At 43.5% G+C, this 19,523-nt stretch overlaps 1 protein-coding gene and 1 non-coding gene across 2 annotated transcripts; one reads left to right on the top strand and one right to left on the bottom strand.

Moving 5' to 3' along the window:
- The first annotated feature begins 4,050 nt into the window (after window positions 1–4,050).
- TRNAL-UAG (transfer RNA leucine (anticodon UAG)) lies at window positions 4,051–4,132 on the top strand. Its single transcript has one exon. It is a non-coding gene; the product is annotated as a tRNA-Leu (tRNA).
- Window positions 4,133–5,305: 1,173 nt separating this feature from the next.
- LOC104370804 (putative short-chain dehydrogenase/reductase family 42E member 2) lies at window positions 5,306–15,673 on the bottom strand. The gene is made up of 11 exons (XM_009992968.2): window positions 15,341–15,673; window positions 14,726–14,821; window positions 13,668–13,725; window positions 12,919–13,037; window positions 11,880–11,955; window positions 10,327–10,409; window positions 8,950–9,087; window positions 7,896–7,961; window positions 7,173–7,236; window positions 6,388–6,461; window positions 5,306–5,554 (listed from the first exon to the last, which is right to left on the bottom strand). The coding sequence occupies exons 1-11, from the start codon at window positions 15,671–15,673 to the stop codon at window positions 5,306–5,308; spliced, it is 1,356 nt and encodes a 451-aa protein (XP_009991270.2).
- Between the last annotated feature and the right edge of the window lie 3,850 nt (window positions 15,674–19,523).

Here is a 19,523-nt window from a genome sequence, read left to right as displayed (position 1 = left end):
GGATCCCGCTGCCACCGCCCGGGTCACGGCGGGCGGGCGCGCAGCCGCCCTGTGACGGGAGGCGGGCAGCGGAGCCGCCCCTCACCTCCCGCGCTGCCGCCCGGCTCCGCCTTCCCGCCCCCCGCGCGGACCGGCGGCGCTTCAGCTCGCACCCCGCTGACGCGGGGAGCCTCCGAGAGACCTTATTCCTGTGAGAAAAACGTAGGCAAATTTGAGGAAAAAAACCCGATTAGCACGGCTGGGTGTTAAAAGACCGGGGAATCCCGGGCGATAGGGAGCAGGAGAGTAAGGAGCTGTGCTGGAAAACCACATGAAGCCATGTCTGAGTGCTGCTCAAAAGAGCAGCATCTGAGTTTCCTTCCATTGCTGCTTCCCTTGGGTTTGGAGCGGACAGGTGAATTTCCCGGGCAGGTGCTCCCACAGGAAGGGCCCACCGCACAGCAGCCCCCCAGGGACCCCAGCCCTGGAGGAAGATGGAGGGAGCAGCCATGGCGGTGACCATGAGGCCTATGGGGGCTCCATGCACTTCAGGTTGGCCTTTTCAGCTGAATTCAGTTGCACAGCGCTCCGTCTCCCCGTGAGAAATGGCAGAAGTATGCACCAGATTTCCTCAAATCGACCGTATTTGCTTTCTTCCTAAAACATGAGCTTTCTGGGTTGAAAACACCCATGTTTAAGCTTTTCCTCAAGCTAGAATTTGTGGAAAATTTAAACAAAGCTCCTTATCCTTTCACGGATTACATCAAAATTAATGTAAATAGGTTCTGGATTAATTGTATTACTCAGCAGCCTGCAAAGAGTCTGCCCCTCGTACTGTCGTTGAATCTTGTATTCACGTAAATAATCCTCATCAGTGCTTTTCACCATCAGTAGGGGTTACAAATCCAAGACAGAAGATGTGAGTACGTCCTTCGTGACAGACGGATGGTCTCTTGCGGCATCACAGACAGAAGAATGCACACTACCTGCTCTCTCCAAAGAGGGAGGCAATGCCGAGAGAAACACTGCTGCAACGCTAGTGCTGAGATAATCTTCAGGAGGAAGATTACCAATATTTAATTAAAAACACACAGAGCAGATGCTCTGACTGCCTGCCAGGAACACCCGCGTACCACCACCATTACTTACATAAATTAAACTGGAGCTCTAGATTGGGGACTGGAGGGAACAGCACGTATGTGCGGGAACACTGCCTGCGATTTGAGGGTACCTGTCATTTCCAGCACTACACTGAGGGTGCAGCCCTTGTTTGGGAATATAAAGTGGAGACTTGACTCAGCTCCCATTTAATGCTGCTTCCTACAGGCACATTTCTGGGTAGCCTCAAATTCCTGCAGAGTTTAAGCTCAAAGTAAACACATTTACGATGTTTGTGGATTGTGCAGAAAACCTCTGAGGCCCTATTCATCTCCCAGCTGCAAATCACTGTTGTAAATATTAACAACTATCAAAAACTGAGCACATTTACCCCATCAGCACCAGAATGTGCATCTCCTCGTTTCTCGTTCCACAGGCAGCCCAGCTAAGCACTCTGGGGAGAGCAGCATGCGGGAGGGCTGCTGTCGGGGTGCCTCATAGCAGGGCCTGGGAAGAGGGCAGACTCGTCAAATTCGTTCTGAAGGCCTGGCAGAAGCCAGATGTCTGGTTCCCATTGCATGAAAATGTGTTGATAATGATTAAAAAAAAATCACCATCTGTTATTGTAGGCTACTGATAACAGTGGAACACTGTTACTCGTGTGATACCTGAGCACAACCGAACAAGTCAGAAGAGTAACTGGCTTTAAACTCATGCAAAGACAGAGCATTGTGATAGACTAAAAGGGACCCAGTGGCACACAGCTGTAATATACCATATATCCTCATGGAGAGTGTTCTGCTACATTAGGAACATAGTTAGGTTACACCATCTCAAGCTACACATTTTCATGCTTTTAAATAAGCCAGCTCTGGCACCCTGATGCAAGGGTGTACCTTATTTTCAGGTTTAAGCCTGAGGCTTCTCTCCTCTGTAACGTTTTCTTAAACAAACAATAAGGGATGATGAAAAAGTGTTTGATGAAATACTAAAGATGTATATTGAAATTACATATTAGCCCAGACACGCTGCATCTTCTAGTTTTAGTTTTCTATTTAGATGTTACCTATTAAATCCTTAACACTTAAGGTGTTTGATTTTTTGTTTGAAAATATTAGAAATTAAATTTAAAATGGCAACCTAGGAAATTAGTGAGCTGCAAGTCTGGTATGTCACTCTTTCATTTAGTATGCTCAGGAATGCATATATACTTTTCCAAGAGCACTGAAGCTTGTAAAGTTCCAGTATGCTCATAGAATCATAGAATGGTTTGGCTTGGAGGGGATCTGAAAGATCTAGTTCTGACCACCCTGCCATGGGCAGGGACACCCTCCACTACACCAGGTTGCTCAAAGCCTCATCTAACCTGGCCTTGAACACCTCCAGGGACGGGGTATCCACAACTTCTCTGGGAAACTTGTTCCAGTGCTTCACAACCCTTGTAGTGAAGAATTTCTTCCCTAGATCTAATCTAAATCTCCCCTCTTTCAGTTTAAATCCATTGCCCCTTTTCCTATCACTACATGCCCTTGCAAAAAGTTACACCTCATGTTAACCTCATGTTAACTGAGGTTCTGTTTAGAAATTGCTCTTCTAGGGAACTGCAGTTTTTGAAAGGAAAAAGGAAAGCATACCCCAGATAATACTAACTTTGAGAGCAATTTTGTTCTGCATTCATTTGAAAATCCAGATGAAAACTTGCTTGTAAATAAATTAATTCTCTCAACAATTTGTGCCTACATACTCCTATGACAGTCCCTTCTTATAAGGCAAATCCAGTTAGTCAGAACCTTCACTTCGGTCACATGGAAGGTGCATATAATACACATGCATAAAGCTCCCAGGAGCACCAGCGCATGACTTCCTACCTGAAGAAAAGCAAATGTTGACATAATTTCTCTGTATTGTTTCAATTCCACAGCAATTGATGTTTTTAGTTCCGTCTACCAAGTAATTATACAAATTTCTCCTGCAGGCTTCCCAGAATCAGGTAATTCGTATTTCTGCTCACCAGTGACAGCTTGAATCTGGCTCTGGTTGCCAAACCCAGCTCCCTGAGGTGGGCAGGAAAAGCACCTGTGTACACCGTACACCATGAGCCACCTCACAAGTAAGCAAGCGAGGCACCAGTGTGGCAGGACACCCCTGGCCACCAGCTGCACTTTGTACCATCCTCCACAGCTCCACGTTGAGCAGCGCCGAGATGAAGGCAGTCAGGGGCCTCCCGTTTCGGGTGGGAATGGTTCAGCTGAAGACACACTGTGATGCCAAGTCCGCAGCTGGCTGGGAAGGTCACCGGCCCCACAGCGTGCTGGCAGCTTACGCGAAGCTCCTGTGCTGCGGTGGGCCGGGAGGCACTGTCTCCCCGAGAGCAGCTGGGAGAGAAGGGGGCAGGTTCCTGCTCGTGGGGCAGGGGGCAGAGCGGGCCCTCTTCCTGGCAGGGACGTGTGCTGCAGGCCTGCTCCTGCGGCTGCAAAGGCACGAGCGAAAGCTGCCCTCGTCTCTGCAAGCGCGGCACGGACATCCCTCGGGGGCGGACCCGCGCCCTCCTGAGGCCAAGCTGGCGCTGCAGCGCAGCTCCCGCTGTGGGCCACAGGCCCCCGGGCAGCGCCGTGCCCACGCCGGCCTCCCCGGGCGGCTGCGGCGGGTCAGGGGTCAGCGCGGGCGGCGCCCGGGCCACGTCTGCAGCCGGCGCCAGGCGCGCGGTAGCGGCGCCACCTGTCGGGCGCGCCCCGGCCTCGGCGGCCCGCGGGGCCTGGGACGGGGGCGGGCCCGGGGCGCGCCCGGCAGCCCGGCCGTGGAGCCCTCCGCCGCGGAGCGAGGAGGCCGTTTCCCGGGAGGGAGGGTGCCGGCCGGCCGCGCCGCAGGGCGGTGTGGTAGCGCACAGACAAGTGGACAACGTGCGACGTAGGTGGGGAGAACGGCGGCGACGCCACCGTGAAAGAGGCTTGGCGGGCGCCTGAGCACCCAGGCGGTAGCGTGGCCGAGTGGTCTAAGGCGCTGGATTTAGGCTCCAGTCATTTCGATGGCGTGGGTTCGAATCCCACCGCTGCCAAGTTGTTTTGCCCCCGCCGCGGCGGCGGTTCCTTTTCGTCGCCTGAGCGGCGAGGCCGAGTTGGCGGGAGCGCGGGTGGCCGGGGGCCGGTAGGGCCTTCGCCGGCCGGGCCGGGCACGGTGCCCCGCGGCTGCTCGGGGTGAGCTGGGCTTGGGAGCTGCCGGTCACGCCTGTTAAAGTCGAATTACAGAAAGTTGTAGCACGTACTGGGGCAAGCGGCTTCTCCTTCCTGTCTTTTGGCTTAAGAATCAAATCAGAAATAGTGATTTCACCAGTTCTGCCTTCCCATGCTCTGCTCGAGTCATTGCCAGGCCGCAGGCTGCTCCTGGCCTTGGCTGCCGGCCCTGCACTGGGGCAACTGTGTGGCTCGTTGTTGTCTGCAATAACTGCAGGAGGCAGAGGAACCTGTGCAAAGATTAGCACAACCCATAGTGGCAGATGGCTCTGTTGTGACATAAATGCACGTAACTAATGTAACTTCCTTAGTAACTTCCAATTTATCTAAAATATGCAGCTTTGACTCCTGGAAGACCATACCTGCTGGTACCCCCTAGGCCCACGCGGTGCCGTCACGGATGGCTCTGCACCCCAGGGGTGGGGCAGAGTGTTTCTGGAACAGTCTGCAGAGAGGCACAGGACTGACTGCAGCTAAGTCTCAAGTACGCCTTTATTTTCCCTCAGTGCAGTAATACAGCTAATTCATAAAATAAATTCACACAGTGTCTGTACAGCTGGTGTGTTATTTACAGCAATCTCTTCTGTCTGTCCCTTTGCTTGTTCCTCGGTTCTCCAAGGTAGTGAGCTGTGGCAGCAGCTGTGAGCAATCTTTCTCCTTATTTTAGCCATTTCTCTTCACCAGTGAAGCGATACAGGCTGGCTGTAGCTCTTGGTTTTTCTGCAGGTTCTCGTTTACTTCAGCAGTCAATTTGGAAAGTTGCGTTTTTTTGGTGTGAAATGAACAGAAGCAACGATCTTGACTCCAGTGTGTTTCAGTGATTTAGCTGTATTGTCTACTGTATTTTAATTTCACATATACCGCTACTGATATGTTACGATTTTGTTTTTAAATCTAAAAGTAGCTGCCTGTTTATTGCACTGGGGCCAGTAACCATTGAGGAGATTAGACTGATCCAGGCAGCAGTGCTATGACTGAGTACATGCAGTTTATGCAAGTCAGTGTTGTGTTTCTTTAAAAAAATGCAAAACTGAAAGGCCGTCAAATCTTAAAGAAAGAAAGATCAAACTTAAACTAACAATTAAAGAAAGCAAAACTTTGAGGAAGACGTGATGATTCTGGGCTTCTGGTCTTGTTTTAATGTAATGGTCCACAGAATCAGCAAATGCAAACTTCTCTGGGCTGTACCCTAGCTGACTCCGTGCCTTGTCTATCCGAAAAGTATGAGTTATAGAAATGTTCTGTACCTATAGGGCAAAAGAGTCAACATATAAAGATATGAATACATAGGAAATTGGAACAAAGTCTGTACATGCTAGCAGACGCAGTTAAAGGAAATGTAAAATAAAATGTAAAATTAAAAAAACACCTATAACATCATATCAATGTCCTATTGACCTATGTCATGTTATCTTTAAAATTGTTCATGCAAAAGGAGAACCTTGAAAGCCCAAAGAGGCAGTAAAAGCTGCAAAGCAGAATCTTCTATGAAAACATCCATAAAAAATGTGCTGCGCTTTTGTTTACATACCTAAGGAGGCAGACAAAAGCCATCTCTTAGGTGCCTACGGTTCTTCAGAAGTGAGGGCCCAACTGAACGGCCAAAGCCGTACTGGACACTGGGCCTTGGAAGGAAGGAGCTGGAGCAGCCTCTCCAGATTGCAAGGAAAAAATTTTTTACCATGAGAGTTGTAGAACACTGGAACAGGTTGCCCAGAGAGGTGGTGGATGCTCCATCCCTGGAGACGTTCAAGGCCAGGTTGGATGAGGCCCTGAGCAACCTGATCTGGTTGGAGATATCCCTGTTCCTTGCAGGGGGGTTGGACTAGATGACCTTTGAAGGTCCCTTCCAGCCCTAACGATTCTATGATTCTATGATTCTCTTTTCAAAGATGATGGTAACAAGCATAATATATTGCCTAAAATGTACAACGCGTACATTTACCCTGAAAACTGGAGGCTGAAGTAGTACTGGGTAGATTTTACTTTCTACTGACTTAATCTTAAATGGTACCTCAGTATTAACGTGTATGTGTGCATCCTGTGAGAATTAAGGGGAATTTACAAATCAAGACTTTACCTCATTTCTGGTCAGCAGTGGGGACAGTTCAACAAAGGGTTTCAGCATCAGATGAAGGTATTCCATCATCATGGCTGCATAACAAAAGATTTCTCCTTGAGGTAAGAACAGTAAATTGCTATACCAGAACGATTTTGGCATATCTCGCACTGAATACGATAGCAAAGCATAATCACGTGCCTAAGAGCTCAGGGCACCATTGCTAACACCAACAGGACCACCTGCTCACAAGGGGGTGGGTTTGATCTTAATACTTCAGTCAGCCTGAATTAGGGCGCCAGTGTGAAAAGGGTTTGGAGGGTCGGTGACAGGTCTAGTGAAAAGATCACGAGACTTCGTAAAAAATGTGCTAACAACAAAATACTTAAAGTTGGATTCTGTCTTAGCTGCACGTGGTGGTTGATTCTGGAGAGAGCACGGGATACAGGAGAACAAATCTACCCATGCAGCAAAGCAGATACTCCTCAGTGTATTTCATGAAGTCATGGATTTTTACATTTAACTTTTTATAGTTTTAACAGTAACTCCACAAAGTTATACATCTGTTAAGTCTTACATAAAACTTGTTTTTGTGGGACTTAAATAACTGATCATTCTGGTTTCAAAATGCTGCATAGAACTGAACTCTACCCCTAACTGCTGCACACTAGATGAGCCCACAGCATATTATTGTTATACTTGAAACTGAAAATTGTGCGCAAATTAGAAAAAACAAACCATTATATTACAATTAGGAATGAGGGTTGTGTGGACAGGAAAGAGAAACGTTGGTAAAATATTTTTACCTGATGCATAAACTAAGGAAGTAGGAATACGTATCCATGGTTTACTGCAACCTAATCTTTCAAACTGAAAGAGATTTAAAACACAGTGAAAAAAACAGAAACCTCAATCAAGTTTTAAAGTTTCAATACAGAAGATATTTGTGGAAATATTTACTGATAAAACAGGAAAATTAGTCATTGCTGTTACTATTTGAGTTTTCATTTTTCAGGGGATTCCAGTTAAATATCACATGCAGACACTATGTAATTTTCAAGTGACAGTCTTAAAAAAGAAAAAAAAAGTTTATAATAATGGATCAAAATGTCACGGTGTGCCGATACCTGATTTAACATTGTGACATATTTATGGTTTTGAGCCCATCATTAACAATAGAATAATCTTTTGGAAAGAATGTATATTACACATTCATAATTAGGATTTATATTTTTTTCCCACCCAAAATAACCACTGTGCATGCCCAAGAAAAGAAGAGAATGGCAACTCAGAAGAGGATACTGGTTTAGATGGTCCTTTGGTCTCAGTGTAGACAGTTGCTTTAATGTAGTATTTTAGGGAGGCTTTGTTACAGTGCTAATCAGACTGAACTTCAAGCAGGAATTAAACCCACATTCAGAACAGAACTTTACACCCAAAGCAAACATACCAAATGTAACATGCACACAAAAGCTGGAGTTGTATACGGTCAAAGAAATTAATGTATTTGGAGATAAATTTGCACGTACAAGCGGAGTTAACCATTCAAAAAGGTTGCATTTTTCGCCATCATTAATGAAATACACCTGGCCACTCTGTTAAAGTGGTAGAGAAGAGACAAATTAGTAAAAATAACACCGCATATGTATTGACTTCTTTGTCTCACTCCTTATGAATAGCTTAGAAATAATACAGCAATATAAAATATGCATGGATGTACATTCAAGCCAAAAAACTATCTAAATGTGTTTCAATCAGCTGCACTAATGTGTGGACAAGTGGTTTATGTGATTAACACGCCCCGGTATAATTTATTTATTACAGATGGGCCTATACAAAATGGCTGTAGTGATTATAGAGATTACCAAATGCACTGAAAGTGGTGCCATATCTTACTTGTGCTGTTAACACATTCATCAAATGGTGGGACACGTTCTGCTCTCAGTCTAGTCAAGACTCATTGAAATCCATAACACTTCATCTGTGTAACCAAGGTGTAAGTTACCTCTTTCCTTTTTGCTTTTTGGGTTTTAGAAAAAGTAGTTTAATCTACTTTGAAAATCTTTCCAATATACTTTAACGGTAGTGCTTCTAGGTCAAATAAAAAAAATGCATTTACAAGGAGGAAAACAGTTGCCACTATTTTTGAAATCAATGAACCTAAATAAATTGTGCATTTATTTGCATATGATACGGGAAGAAATGAATATCACAGTTCAGGACATGAAATCTGGATCTATATACAGGGGAACAGGATAAATCTGCCTGAACTTTGAGTTTCATTTCTGACATAGCAAACATTCTTTGCTCACCTTCCAGAAATGGCAGGTATTATATTAGAAAAATGGAAAGACGGAGATATTCTTACAGAACTGAATATTCCAACCCTTAACACACTGCACAGCCAATGCTGCCAGGTCCCACACTGCTCAGCACATTTGTCAACTAAAAACAGAGACAACAACATGGGCTAAAGGCCCATAACACATACGTTAATTACTTCTGCTTCAGTAGTTACTATAGTACAGGATACAGTGGCAGGATCCACTGTCAAATGAAAACTGTGGTGAATTGTTTACTTACAGCTATATAGTTCTTTTCAGGGGTGAGAGCTTCAGCAGCCAGAATCTGAGCTTGTACAAGATTCTCTGCGTGCACCCAGTTCATTTTAGCAGAAGGATCCCCAAACTTGAAGCTAAGTAGCCCTCTTTCAATATTCTTCTGTAGACATAAACAAACATGAAACCAAAGCAAAATGGGCTTTAAAATGAGGCATAGTGCACTTTCTTGTGCAGCTAAATACAGGTTTGTCTCTACTTAAAAAAATTACATGAATCAATTAAAAAGAATCAAGAGAAGCGCAGAGAGCTCTAAGAATATTGCTCATGAGCAAGGATCAAAGAACTTATTGAACTTAATACATCCTGAATTTACAAAAAACACAAGTCTCTTCTAAAGATAAATAAAATATTGTATGGAAAGGTAAGATACAGTTCTGTGTGGATCAGAAGTATCCACAAAATTGGATCAAATTTATCAAAATAGCTTTGGCTGGGAAAAAATGGAAGGTAATGCTAGGTGTCATGTTTTTCATTTAACAGGTGCATTTTAGAAACTGCAAAATGTGACAGTTGCATCATGCCTTAAAATGGGCCCATAATAAATAAACTTAAAATCTTAAATGGAAATTCAAAAAGACTTTTCTTGGGGGGGAGGGGCTAAAGAAAACATCTCAGGTTTAACTAAAATGACATTTGCTGTCCTTAAAAATTATTTCCTTTAGAAGATGACACAATATATTTTGGCTGACTTCAAAATAATTCTCTACCTCAGCCACAAACCAAAAATATTTATTTTGTGGTAAGCTTGAATATATTCTGTCCTCAAAGTTGTGCATAACTTTATATTGCACTGGTGCTTTTAAAATAACTGACTCATACAATTCTACAGGGATCCTATTCTAAACAGTGTACTAGCCCTACAATTTAAAAGACAGCAAGTGAAAAAGAGTAAAACGTGAATGCCTCAGCTGTTTGCCCTTTAGTGACCTATTGTACCAGAAGGGGCTTCTGACTCCTTAACTTGTTTCATTGGTTAGTGAAGCTGTTAACAGGTGAGACTGGAAATAAGATATTTTGCCGTATCTCTTTTCATTAATGTTTTAAACCATTTGGTGTAAGCTGCGTGCAAACAGACATTTGAAATATCATAGATTGGCCTGAATCTTTTAGTAAGCATTAAATTGTAAATCTGGAGTTACATGTCTTTGTATTTCAAAAAAAGGCTTTTTTAATGTACTATACGTTCTTTACAGATATAACATAGTGCCTGTTAACAAAAGTTACAATATCCTTACCAGACAATTGAATTGTTGAACTGCTGCCCAATAAGAAGGTCAGTCAATTTATAACACAAATATATCACAGAAGATTCTACTGATTAAAAAATTAAAATACATACTGCTAGCCTTGGCAAGTGTCTTTGCTCTTCTGGTCCATAGATCCCTGGTGGGCGAAGAACACACGTATAGAGTATTCCACCTCCTAGAAGAATTGATAAGACCATTCTTAAGTGACTTCCACATAACTATGTTATATCTTTCTTTGTGTGAAACAAAGACTGTGGTAGCAGAACTTACTGCTGAACTCTCTCTGAAATGAATTAACTTCACTATCTTAAAAAATAATACATGCCAAAAGTGTTGAATTAGTAGTTGGCGAGTGAGTTGGCAGAATCAGAACACATGAAATAGCAAGATAAGATTCAGGGAAGTTCTGGCAGCACAGTCAGATTCCTAGAAATTGCTAGATAGTTCCAAACTTCTCTCTAACCAGTCCTTTGTCTCTGTGCCAAAGCAGTGAATGAATGTGCCAACTGTGGTGAATGAGTTTGCCAAAGTGAGCGAGTTATTGGTAGGAAAGTGGAATGAAACCAACTAATCTCATACAAAATAATTGATGGGAAACATGACTCGCTAGCAGTACAAGATAGAGCTGAAAGGTCCTCTCCACAGTAGGCACAGCCAGCTCTCACTAGAACTGCGGTAGGTCTTGATACCTTCAGAGGGAAAGGGTAAGTACCATCATAAAAATCCAATCACTTCCCAAATTTATCAGTTGGCTGGTTCATCATCTGCTAATAACTGTTCTTAATAGTACTTGAAAACATGCAGAATACTCCATGTATTGTCCTGCTATGGCACAGGATCAAAATGGGATATTTGGAACAATGACGTTCTAGTTTCGTTGAGAAATGCAGAACTGTGTATTGCTCCGAAAATCAAAAGGGTCTTTGATGTGAAGAGATGCTGAGAAAAGAGAAAATAAGGAAACGACTTAATTATTTTTTAAACTAATACTACTGGAATGGAATGTTTATCAATGACTTTATGTCTCTTTATAGCCCTCTGCAAGTATCAAGTGAAGACATGCTTTTCTGTAAGTTGCCTGCAGCTAAATTTAGCTCAGTATCACTTGGTCACATAGAATCATGTTGCACTTTACATTAATTTGTTTTGCACTGGCAGTTATAGTATCTCACAGGTAAGCTTAAGTAGTCAAGTGTATAACTGGCTTCCTCAACATGGAAAACTTTGGGAAGCACTAATAAATAATTCCAGGTCGTAATATCAGGTGGCTTCTTCATATTTTAGTATATAACTTGGGGGATGTTAACAATTCAATCAGCATTCATGTTTTACTTATGTTGCATAATACAGTGACATTAAACACTTGGTTTGTTTAATTTATAGCTGTTTTCATCTTTTCCATTAACATACTGAACTCATTGCTATGATGCTAAAACCTTTTATGGACACTGTGGGAACTTAAAAACAATTAAAAGTGATTTTTAAGTGAAAATCTTTTCGTTTGTGAGAGGGGGTAGACAACGTGATTTCATAATTTCTGGACAATCTTGTCCACTAAGGATTGATAGAGGATACAGGAAGTTAGTGAGGAACAAGAAGAGGAGGAATAAATTCCACTATGAATTCATGCTAGGACAAAAAGTACCTGCTAGTGGAGTTCCATTAGCTGCTAGAACCATTTGTTCTGCAATTGATTTGCTTCTGGAATAATGATCAACATGCTACAGAGAAAGAGCAAATATGTTTTTATCTAGTCTTGAAATGACAGAGCAGAGGGGCATCTCTTCTCCACTAGTTTTTACTTAGCAGATGGCAACCAATACCTCAAAATACAGAAGCCATGGGGCATTAGTTTAGGATAAAACACATGCATATTGCTAAGGTAAGCAAGCATTTTTGTTTATGCAAATCCAGTTAATTAATTTCAGTACATTTGAGAAGCAATAAATATATGCATGCTTTGAATGCTGCCAAGAATGTAATTGATCACTACTTTGTAATCTGGATTTCTTTTTCAGGTAACGGAAAAGGCAAAAGCCAAGTTTTGAAGACATTACGATTGGTCTGAGTTATCCTGTTCACTTTTTTGTGGCACTGTCTCAGAGAAAATATTATTTGATATATTATTCAAAATATCATTCAGTATTTTCTCTATCCATCTCTACTTCTTGAAAGACTGTGAAGTACTTGATGGAGAGAGGAGGGACACAAAAAAAACCTGTGTATGCAAAGCACCCAGAAGTACTTTTTCCTTTTTAATTAAATGCAATAAAACCATGTAAAAATAGGCTACTTTTCCGTATCAGCTCTACATTGAAGATATGTTATCTTCAATATGGGAGAAACAGAAAAATCATATAAATAATAAATGGCTAAAGAGAGAGCAAGCCATATAACACAATCCCCTATGTCCAGGTGGCACATCGTTAATGTTAACGGGGCACTGTATGAGTAATTTTCCAAAATCAAGGCCTTGATAGGAAAGAAATACATACTGCAATGTGCATAAAACTGATGTGGCAAGGTTGTGAATAGCATCTACAAACAGGGTAAAGAGTTTTCTTTCTTCTTTCCTGTACCTGGATTCTGGCATCAGGCAAAACATGGTCATGTTTTTCCAGGGTTTTTCAGGAACAAGAAAGTAAACAAAGAGGAAACTTGAAAATATAGTACAACCAAAATACCTTTTCAATTGGAAAATATGGCACAGTTTCCTCATCACCATCTTCAATAGGAAGCCCTCCAAACACCACGTTTACTGTACTGGTGTATATCAATCTAGCGATGTTCCTTTGTTTGCAGGCTGCGGCAATGTAGAAAGTAAATTAGTTCAGTGGAAACTGAAATAATATGGAAAAAAAGTTTGTATGACCTTTTTCTGAGAAACTGTCAAATCTTAAAAGAGCAAATCCCTCCATTTTATGATTGGGCGTGCAAAGCATATTTAAAGGGAAGACATCAGTGCAGAACCAAGTGCTTTATAATCTGGCACGTTTTAATTTGGATGCTGTAGGCTGACACTGCGTCTCTGGGAGGGCTGCTACCAGCCTACTGAGGTGGGCTTCAGCTCTAGCCAGGCAGGTGGCTAGAAGTCCATCTGCTCAAGGGCTGCCCAATACCTGTGCACAAGCTAGTAGATAGCAATGAGGTTTACTGCTACAAAATACGCATAGAAATAGTTAACTCCTTACATGGATACAGATTCTGACATCGGGTCAAACATGGTTATGAAAAGCTGAAGTAGTTGAACCACAGTGCTGGCTCTCATATCACACCCCATAGCAGAATCGAGCATAAAAACCCCCAATGATGTGTTTCCTCATCTTCTGCCAAAAATGTAAAATATTTGCTAAAAAAGCCAACTGGCTTTTTCTAAGTGGTGTAATATTTTGATTTGCTATACCACCACCCAATAGCAAAGTCAGATACATACCATCAATGATAAATCTTGTTCCATGAATGTTTACAGTTTCAATCTCTTCTCTGTGCAACTAGGAAAATAAAGAAGTTATACATTTTTGAATAATAATACATTTTAAACTCAATAGGGCTATGTTATAAATGTCTCCAAATGTAATGAGTTTAGTTGTTCGATTACAAAAAGATCATTTAGACTGCTGTTTCAGACTTCAAGAAGTCACACCATTATTTTTAAACTATGCCTGTATTTTTCTTGTATTTTTACAGGCTAGCCTGCTTGAAGCAAAGAGAATCGTGGTGCTTCTGAACATAGACTTCCAGTTATTATACATCTTGCAGCAATATGTTAAATATCCATGTTTCAGTAGCACTTCAGTGACCAGGTGCCTCTACCCAGAGCAATTCCAGGTATGCATTGCTCAGTTGCACACCTCTTTGAATGAGTGATTCTATCCAGCTAAGGTAGTTACTGAAGTTCCTTTTATTAAATAAGGTAAGAAAGGTTATATGTTTGTGTGTTTTTAACTCCTAATGATAAAAATTGTGGCTCAGAGTCCTACATCAAGTACATCATTAGAGCTTTTTACCCAATGGCAAACAACTAAGACTTGAAATAATGGCAATTGTTATAATTTAGTTATATAAAATAATTTATAATTCAGTTCAGGTTTTATTCCTCCAAGTGACCTTACAACTAGGAGATCCATGTGAAAGGTTCAGAGAAGGATCAGGGATTTGGAGGGAACCGGCCTCCCTTGTCTTTCCTTTTGTCCTCACACTATTTCAGAACTCTTCAATGCCATTTCCAACTCAAAAGCCCTCCCAGGGTCCTGGTGGAGCCTCTAATCGGGAGGAAATTATGTCACAACTAGGAAAACAGTACTGAGAGCAGACTGCTTGCAGCTAGCACACCAGTTTGCATAGAGCAATTTACCAAAACAGCATGGACTTGGATTCAGGCTCTCAGGATAATTTGAAGAGATAAAATCTAACATGCAGTGTTAGAGCATCAAGTCTCTCATCCTCAGTGTGAGCAGTCACACAGAAATAAATAAAACTATTTGGACTCACTTGCTCTCTTCCTGACATTCCATATGAAGCTACATGAAACACACAGTCAGCCCCTTCACAGGCTACAAATATGGCATCATAATCTCTGACATCTGCCTGTAATACATAAGAAAAGATATTCGGACTTGAAAACAAAACTGCAGGTTAGTATTTGTCATATAGTGGGTTAACACAGAGGGAATGCTTATATGTAATAGTACTTACTGTACAGCGTGGGACTGAAAACTAGGCACCTGCTGAGAACCACACTTTTCTGTCATAGAACTCAAAGGACTTTAAAAACATTCATTAAGCCTCGTATTATCTCTATGTTCATTCTACAGGTGACTACACTAAGGCACAGATGAGGGCAGTGACTGGGTCCCGAGGAGTACTTCAGAGTCAGGAGGTGAAGTGGGTACACTGTGCTACACGTTACAGTTTCATTGTTTTCCTTATTTCCTTATTTCAGGTGTACTAAAATCAGTTGACAAAAAGTCATGTAGGATATGCACACAGTTAAAACGGTTACTGAAATTTGCAATTAGGTATTTGTATTCTGTGAAAACTAGCAAAACATTATGGAAAAGGCAAATGAACTAACTTTGATCATTGTGAAAATGTAATTTATTGTACCTGGATACACACTACTCCATTGGGAATTTCCCAGATAGGCTTGTGGATGTCATACAGAACAACAGAAGCTCCTGCGTTGGCAAGAGCACATCCCAGCTTGTATCCAAAATAGCCTCCACCTCCTGTCACCACTGCTCTCATGCTTTTTTCATTCAGTGCTCCAGCATTTCCATTCACTTTAGAGTTAGAGGTTTGGCGCCAGGGTGTTGCTACCCGCCTCAGTATGCCAGTGAAATACTGTCTTCTATTACCAGACACATGTAACAATTCCTTCTCTATGTTGAAAATTGCTCCATAGCACTCCTGGATGCAGACGATTCCAGTGAGTTTCATGTTAACCAGCTTTATTCAGATCAGCAAAGTTTTACTTTAATGCCACCTGTTTAAGAGAGATAAAGACAAAAGCAAAACGCTCACTACAAAATTTCCAGATTTCAAAAATATCTTTTAAAAGACCCATTTAAGTTTTCTGCTTAGATTGTTTGTTTAATCAGAATTTTCACGTTACAAACATTTTAAATATCTGTATACTATATTAAAGACAGCATCCTGAAAACACCTAACAAAGGTTGCATGTTTTGGACTAAGTATTTATTTGCAAATGGTATCCAGAATGATAAAATTAAAAAAAAATAAAATTTCCCTAACACAAAGAACATGGATGGATTCAAACGTTTTCCACAAATCGGTCAAAATTAGCATAATTGTACAGACCATAATTTTTTATTAGCAGAAGAGAAATTGCTGTCTATGTGAAATGCGTCTCCTAGTTCTGGTCTACATCACAAGCTCAAAGGGGTCATGGGTGATATAGGGCCATACCTGAATTTGAAATCTTGAACTGTCAGGAAAATTCTAAGATGAACAAATAGCATTTAAGGTTCTGTGTTTAAAAAACAAGCAAGCAGGGCCAAGCAGAACGGCTGCAGAACAAAATGTCCCCTAGAGGAAAAGAAATCTTTAATGCTTCTTCCACTTGACCCCAGTTTATCACAGACATCTGAGAAAAGTGGTATTTTCAACTCCTTTCTAAGTAGGAGCAGCAGCTGAATGTAAATTAAGAATACACTGTATTTCTTTTATCATTGGCAGTGCTGAAGTTGAGGTGTATGAGGATTTCAGAAGGAACGAGGAACGCCTGATACTTACTCTGTATCTTTAGAAGGTGTATCAGAGAAGAAGGCTATCAAATCCCTCACTTTCAAGGGCAACTAGAGCAAAATAATTGCTATGTGACAGAAAGGGTCAATGAGTACGTTAGGAAAAAAGCAATAGTGAATCATTTATTTCTTAAACATGGAGGTTCCTTCCCACCTCTGCAATGGTCAAGGGTTCATGGCAGACAGGTGAGGCATTTCAGGGGCCACCGACTCCGTTAGTTACGCACATCCCTTCGCTGCTCCGCAATAAAAGATTAAAAGTCACCCGAGCCCCGCAGCTATTCTCTGCATCTCACTTGCAAATTCCCCGGAGAACACGCTGCCCGCGGGGCCGGCTGCCAACCGCACCCGCGCTCGGCTCAGCGGCCTCCGCGCTCCGCAGCGCTCCGCGGCGCGGCCCGGTCCCCGGCGGGGAGCGGCCGTTGGGGCCGTTGCCCCCCGACACGCACGCCGAGCCCCGCCCCGCCCCGCCGGGGCCGTTGGCCCCGTTCGGCGGGTGCCTGCGGGCCGCGGGGGCCGGCCCGGCCCAGGCGCGGGCAGCGGCGCCGGCAGCGCGGGCAGCGGCGCCGGCAGCTCCCGCCGCACCGCGGAGACGCGTCGCGACCGGGCGTCCCCTCCGCCGCCGCCCGCCCGCTCCCGCACCGCCGCGAGGTGCGCGCGGGCGTCCGTGCGGCCCCGGCGGGTCCCCGTCCGGTGGCCCCTTCCGTCCGCGGGGTGGTCCCGCACGTGGGCCGCAGGGGGCTTTTCGGGGTCCCGCGGCACCCGTCGGCTCCCACTCATCCCGCAGCACCTCTGGCATCCCACTGCGCTCCCAGGCTCCCACAGCCCCACCGTGGGGTGCCAAAGCCCCCCTGGGGTTCTGCTAGTTCCACACCGCCCAGGGGTCCCACAGCCCCCCCGGGGTCCCACAGCCCCCCGGGGTCCCACTCATCTTGCAGCATCTTTGGAATCTCAGAGTCTTGCTGGGATATTGCTCATCCCACAGCATGCCCGGGATTCTGCTCATCCCACGGCATCCCCAGGTTCCTGCAGCATCCCACAGCATCCCTGCATTCCCACAGGATCCCTGGATTCCTACAGGATCCTATGGTGGCTCTTACCTTCATACGTCTTCATACAGCTGCGACCACTGCACGAAAGCATCCTGTCGGTGGCTAGAGCTCCATCCACACTGAGATACCTGTTGAACAGGTTGTTCAGGAAAAACACACCATCTCTTGATTACTGGTTGGATAGTCGGTGGTGGGACATGGCTCAGGGAGATGCGGAGCATCAGAAATGCCTGCAAAACAGCAGGAATCCCCAAAGGCGAAACATAATCATAAACAAACAGGCACTAAGGTCCGTGCCCTCCTGAGCTGGCAGTGAGTCTGCATTCAGCTCCGTGGTCACTCGTGCGTGGGAGGATGTGAAAAGGGTCAGGAGCTGCAGAATTTCAGAGTTACCCATCCCAGGCAAAAATTAACCTTTGAACACGTTTACCTCTTCCGATATAGCAATGCCATGTCTGAATGTTCATATTAAATTTTAATCATTTAAAGACACACTTGCAATTATGTTAGCGCATAAGTAACTCAAGCAATAGCCAGCTTAAACTAAGACTCAGTAAAGACTGACAGAAACGGGACAGCTGGCTATTCCAAACTCATACTAAAAGTGGTCTTAAAACTTCAGATACTGGATTTGCAATAATGATAAATCAACTGAATGAAGCCAGTTAGTATTAATCAGTCCTGTTACAACAGTGATGCAAAAAGCATCTTACCTGAAATAACAAATCAGAGGTTTGGCACTACAGGACCGGAAAGGTGTGACTCCACTGGGACTTGCAGCCAGAAAGCCGGTGGATTCCTCCGTTAGTCCTTACTGAGGAGTACCAAAAAAAGGCCACAGCCTCCACAGCCTGTACTTCTCATTGGGCTGTGATTGCCCAACGTCTCTTCTGAAAGGCGTCGGTGTAATCCGGGATGCAGTCCTGAGCTATTAGTCTAATAAAAGTAATACATGAAAGATGGATAAATAAGAAATATAAAGCACACTAAATGTTGGCATAGTTAAAATGCTGGGAAGTAACTTGATACTCGTGGTTTTCTATTCTTTATTTCTAGGGAAACAAGGCTTCCACGGTATCTCCAGCAGCGCTTGTTGTCTGTCAGGCAGCTGTACCTCTGTACTGATACCTTGTGAACTTCACCGCTTTTAATCAAACTTGACTGAGTAGTTACAGGTCACATATATACCGAGCTTCTTTTAAAGTTTCCTGACAATATGTAGTCAGGAGGAAGAGAGAGGGCTGAGCAGTGCCCCTGCTAAGAGGAGAAGTACAGTGTGAGCTCAGCTAGTATGGACAAGGACAACCTCCAAATGCAAATTCGTAAGGGACTAGGCTTTACTGCTTTCAATCCATGCAGAACTATTTGTTTAAAGAGGTAAAAATAGGAAAAAAAATAGAGAGAATGAAACAAATCTTTGCTTACATAAGCTGCAGTGGTAATTGTGGTTGCTCCCACATTTTCCTGTCACTGTGTAGTCTTTTAGCTATAATGTTTTATTCTTGTAGGGTTGCTGTTAGCTCTCCTGTGTAGCCTGTAAATTTAAAGATACAATAAGAGTCTCCATAAACTTAGTGGTCTTAAAAATCCTGTAAAATGCTAACACAAAGACAAGATAAATACAGAGTGAAGTTAATCAAGTGGCAGAGCTTTTCCATCACTCCGTGACCCATCCCAGCAAGCCCAGCAGCTCTCCTGATCCACGTGGGGTGCAGGAGAAGGAGCAGCTTCTCCCTGGTGAGAGCAAAGCTGATCCGTGAGAAAATCCTCGCGACAGGTAACCTTATGAAAATTCATCTGGGCTACGCGTGCTATGTGTACATGCAGTGCACATGCAGCACGTGTGGCTCAGGTAGTACAACCCACCCAAGAAGCAACTAATGTAGTCTTAGGAAGTGGGAAAAGAGAGAGGTTGGATCCTTGCTTGAGTCTTAGCACTCGGCTTGCCTGCCCTGACACGGCAATGAGCGC

This window comes from Tauraco erythrolophus, chromosome 17 (assembly GCF_009769465.1).
Source record: "Tauraco erythrolophus isolate bTauEry1 chromosome 17, bTauEry1.pri, whole genome shotgun sequence".
Classification (NCBI taxonomy): domain Eukaryota; kingdom Metazoa; phylum Chordata; class Aves; order Musophagiformes; family Musophagidae; genus Tauraco; species Tauraco erythrolophus.
This window is presented reverse-complemented; position numbering and strand designations above follow the sequence as displayed.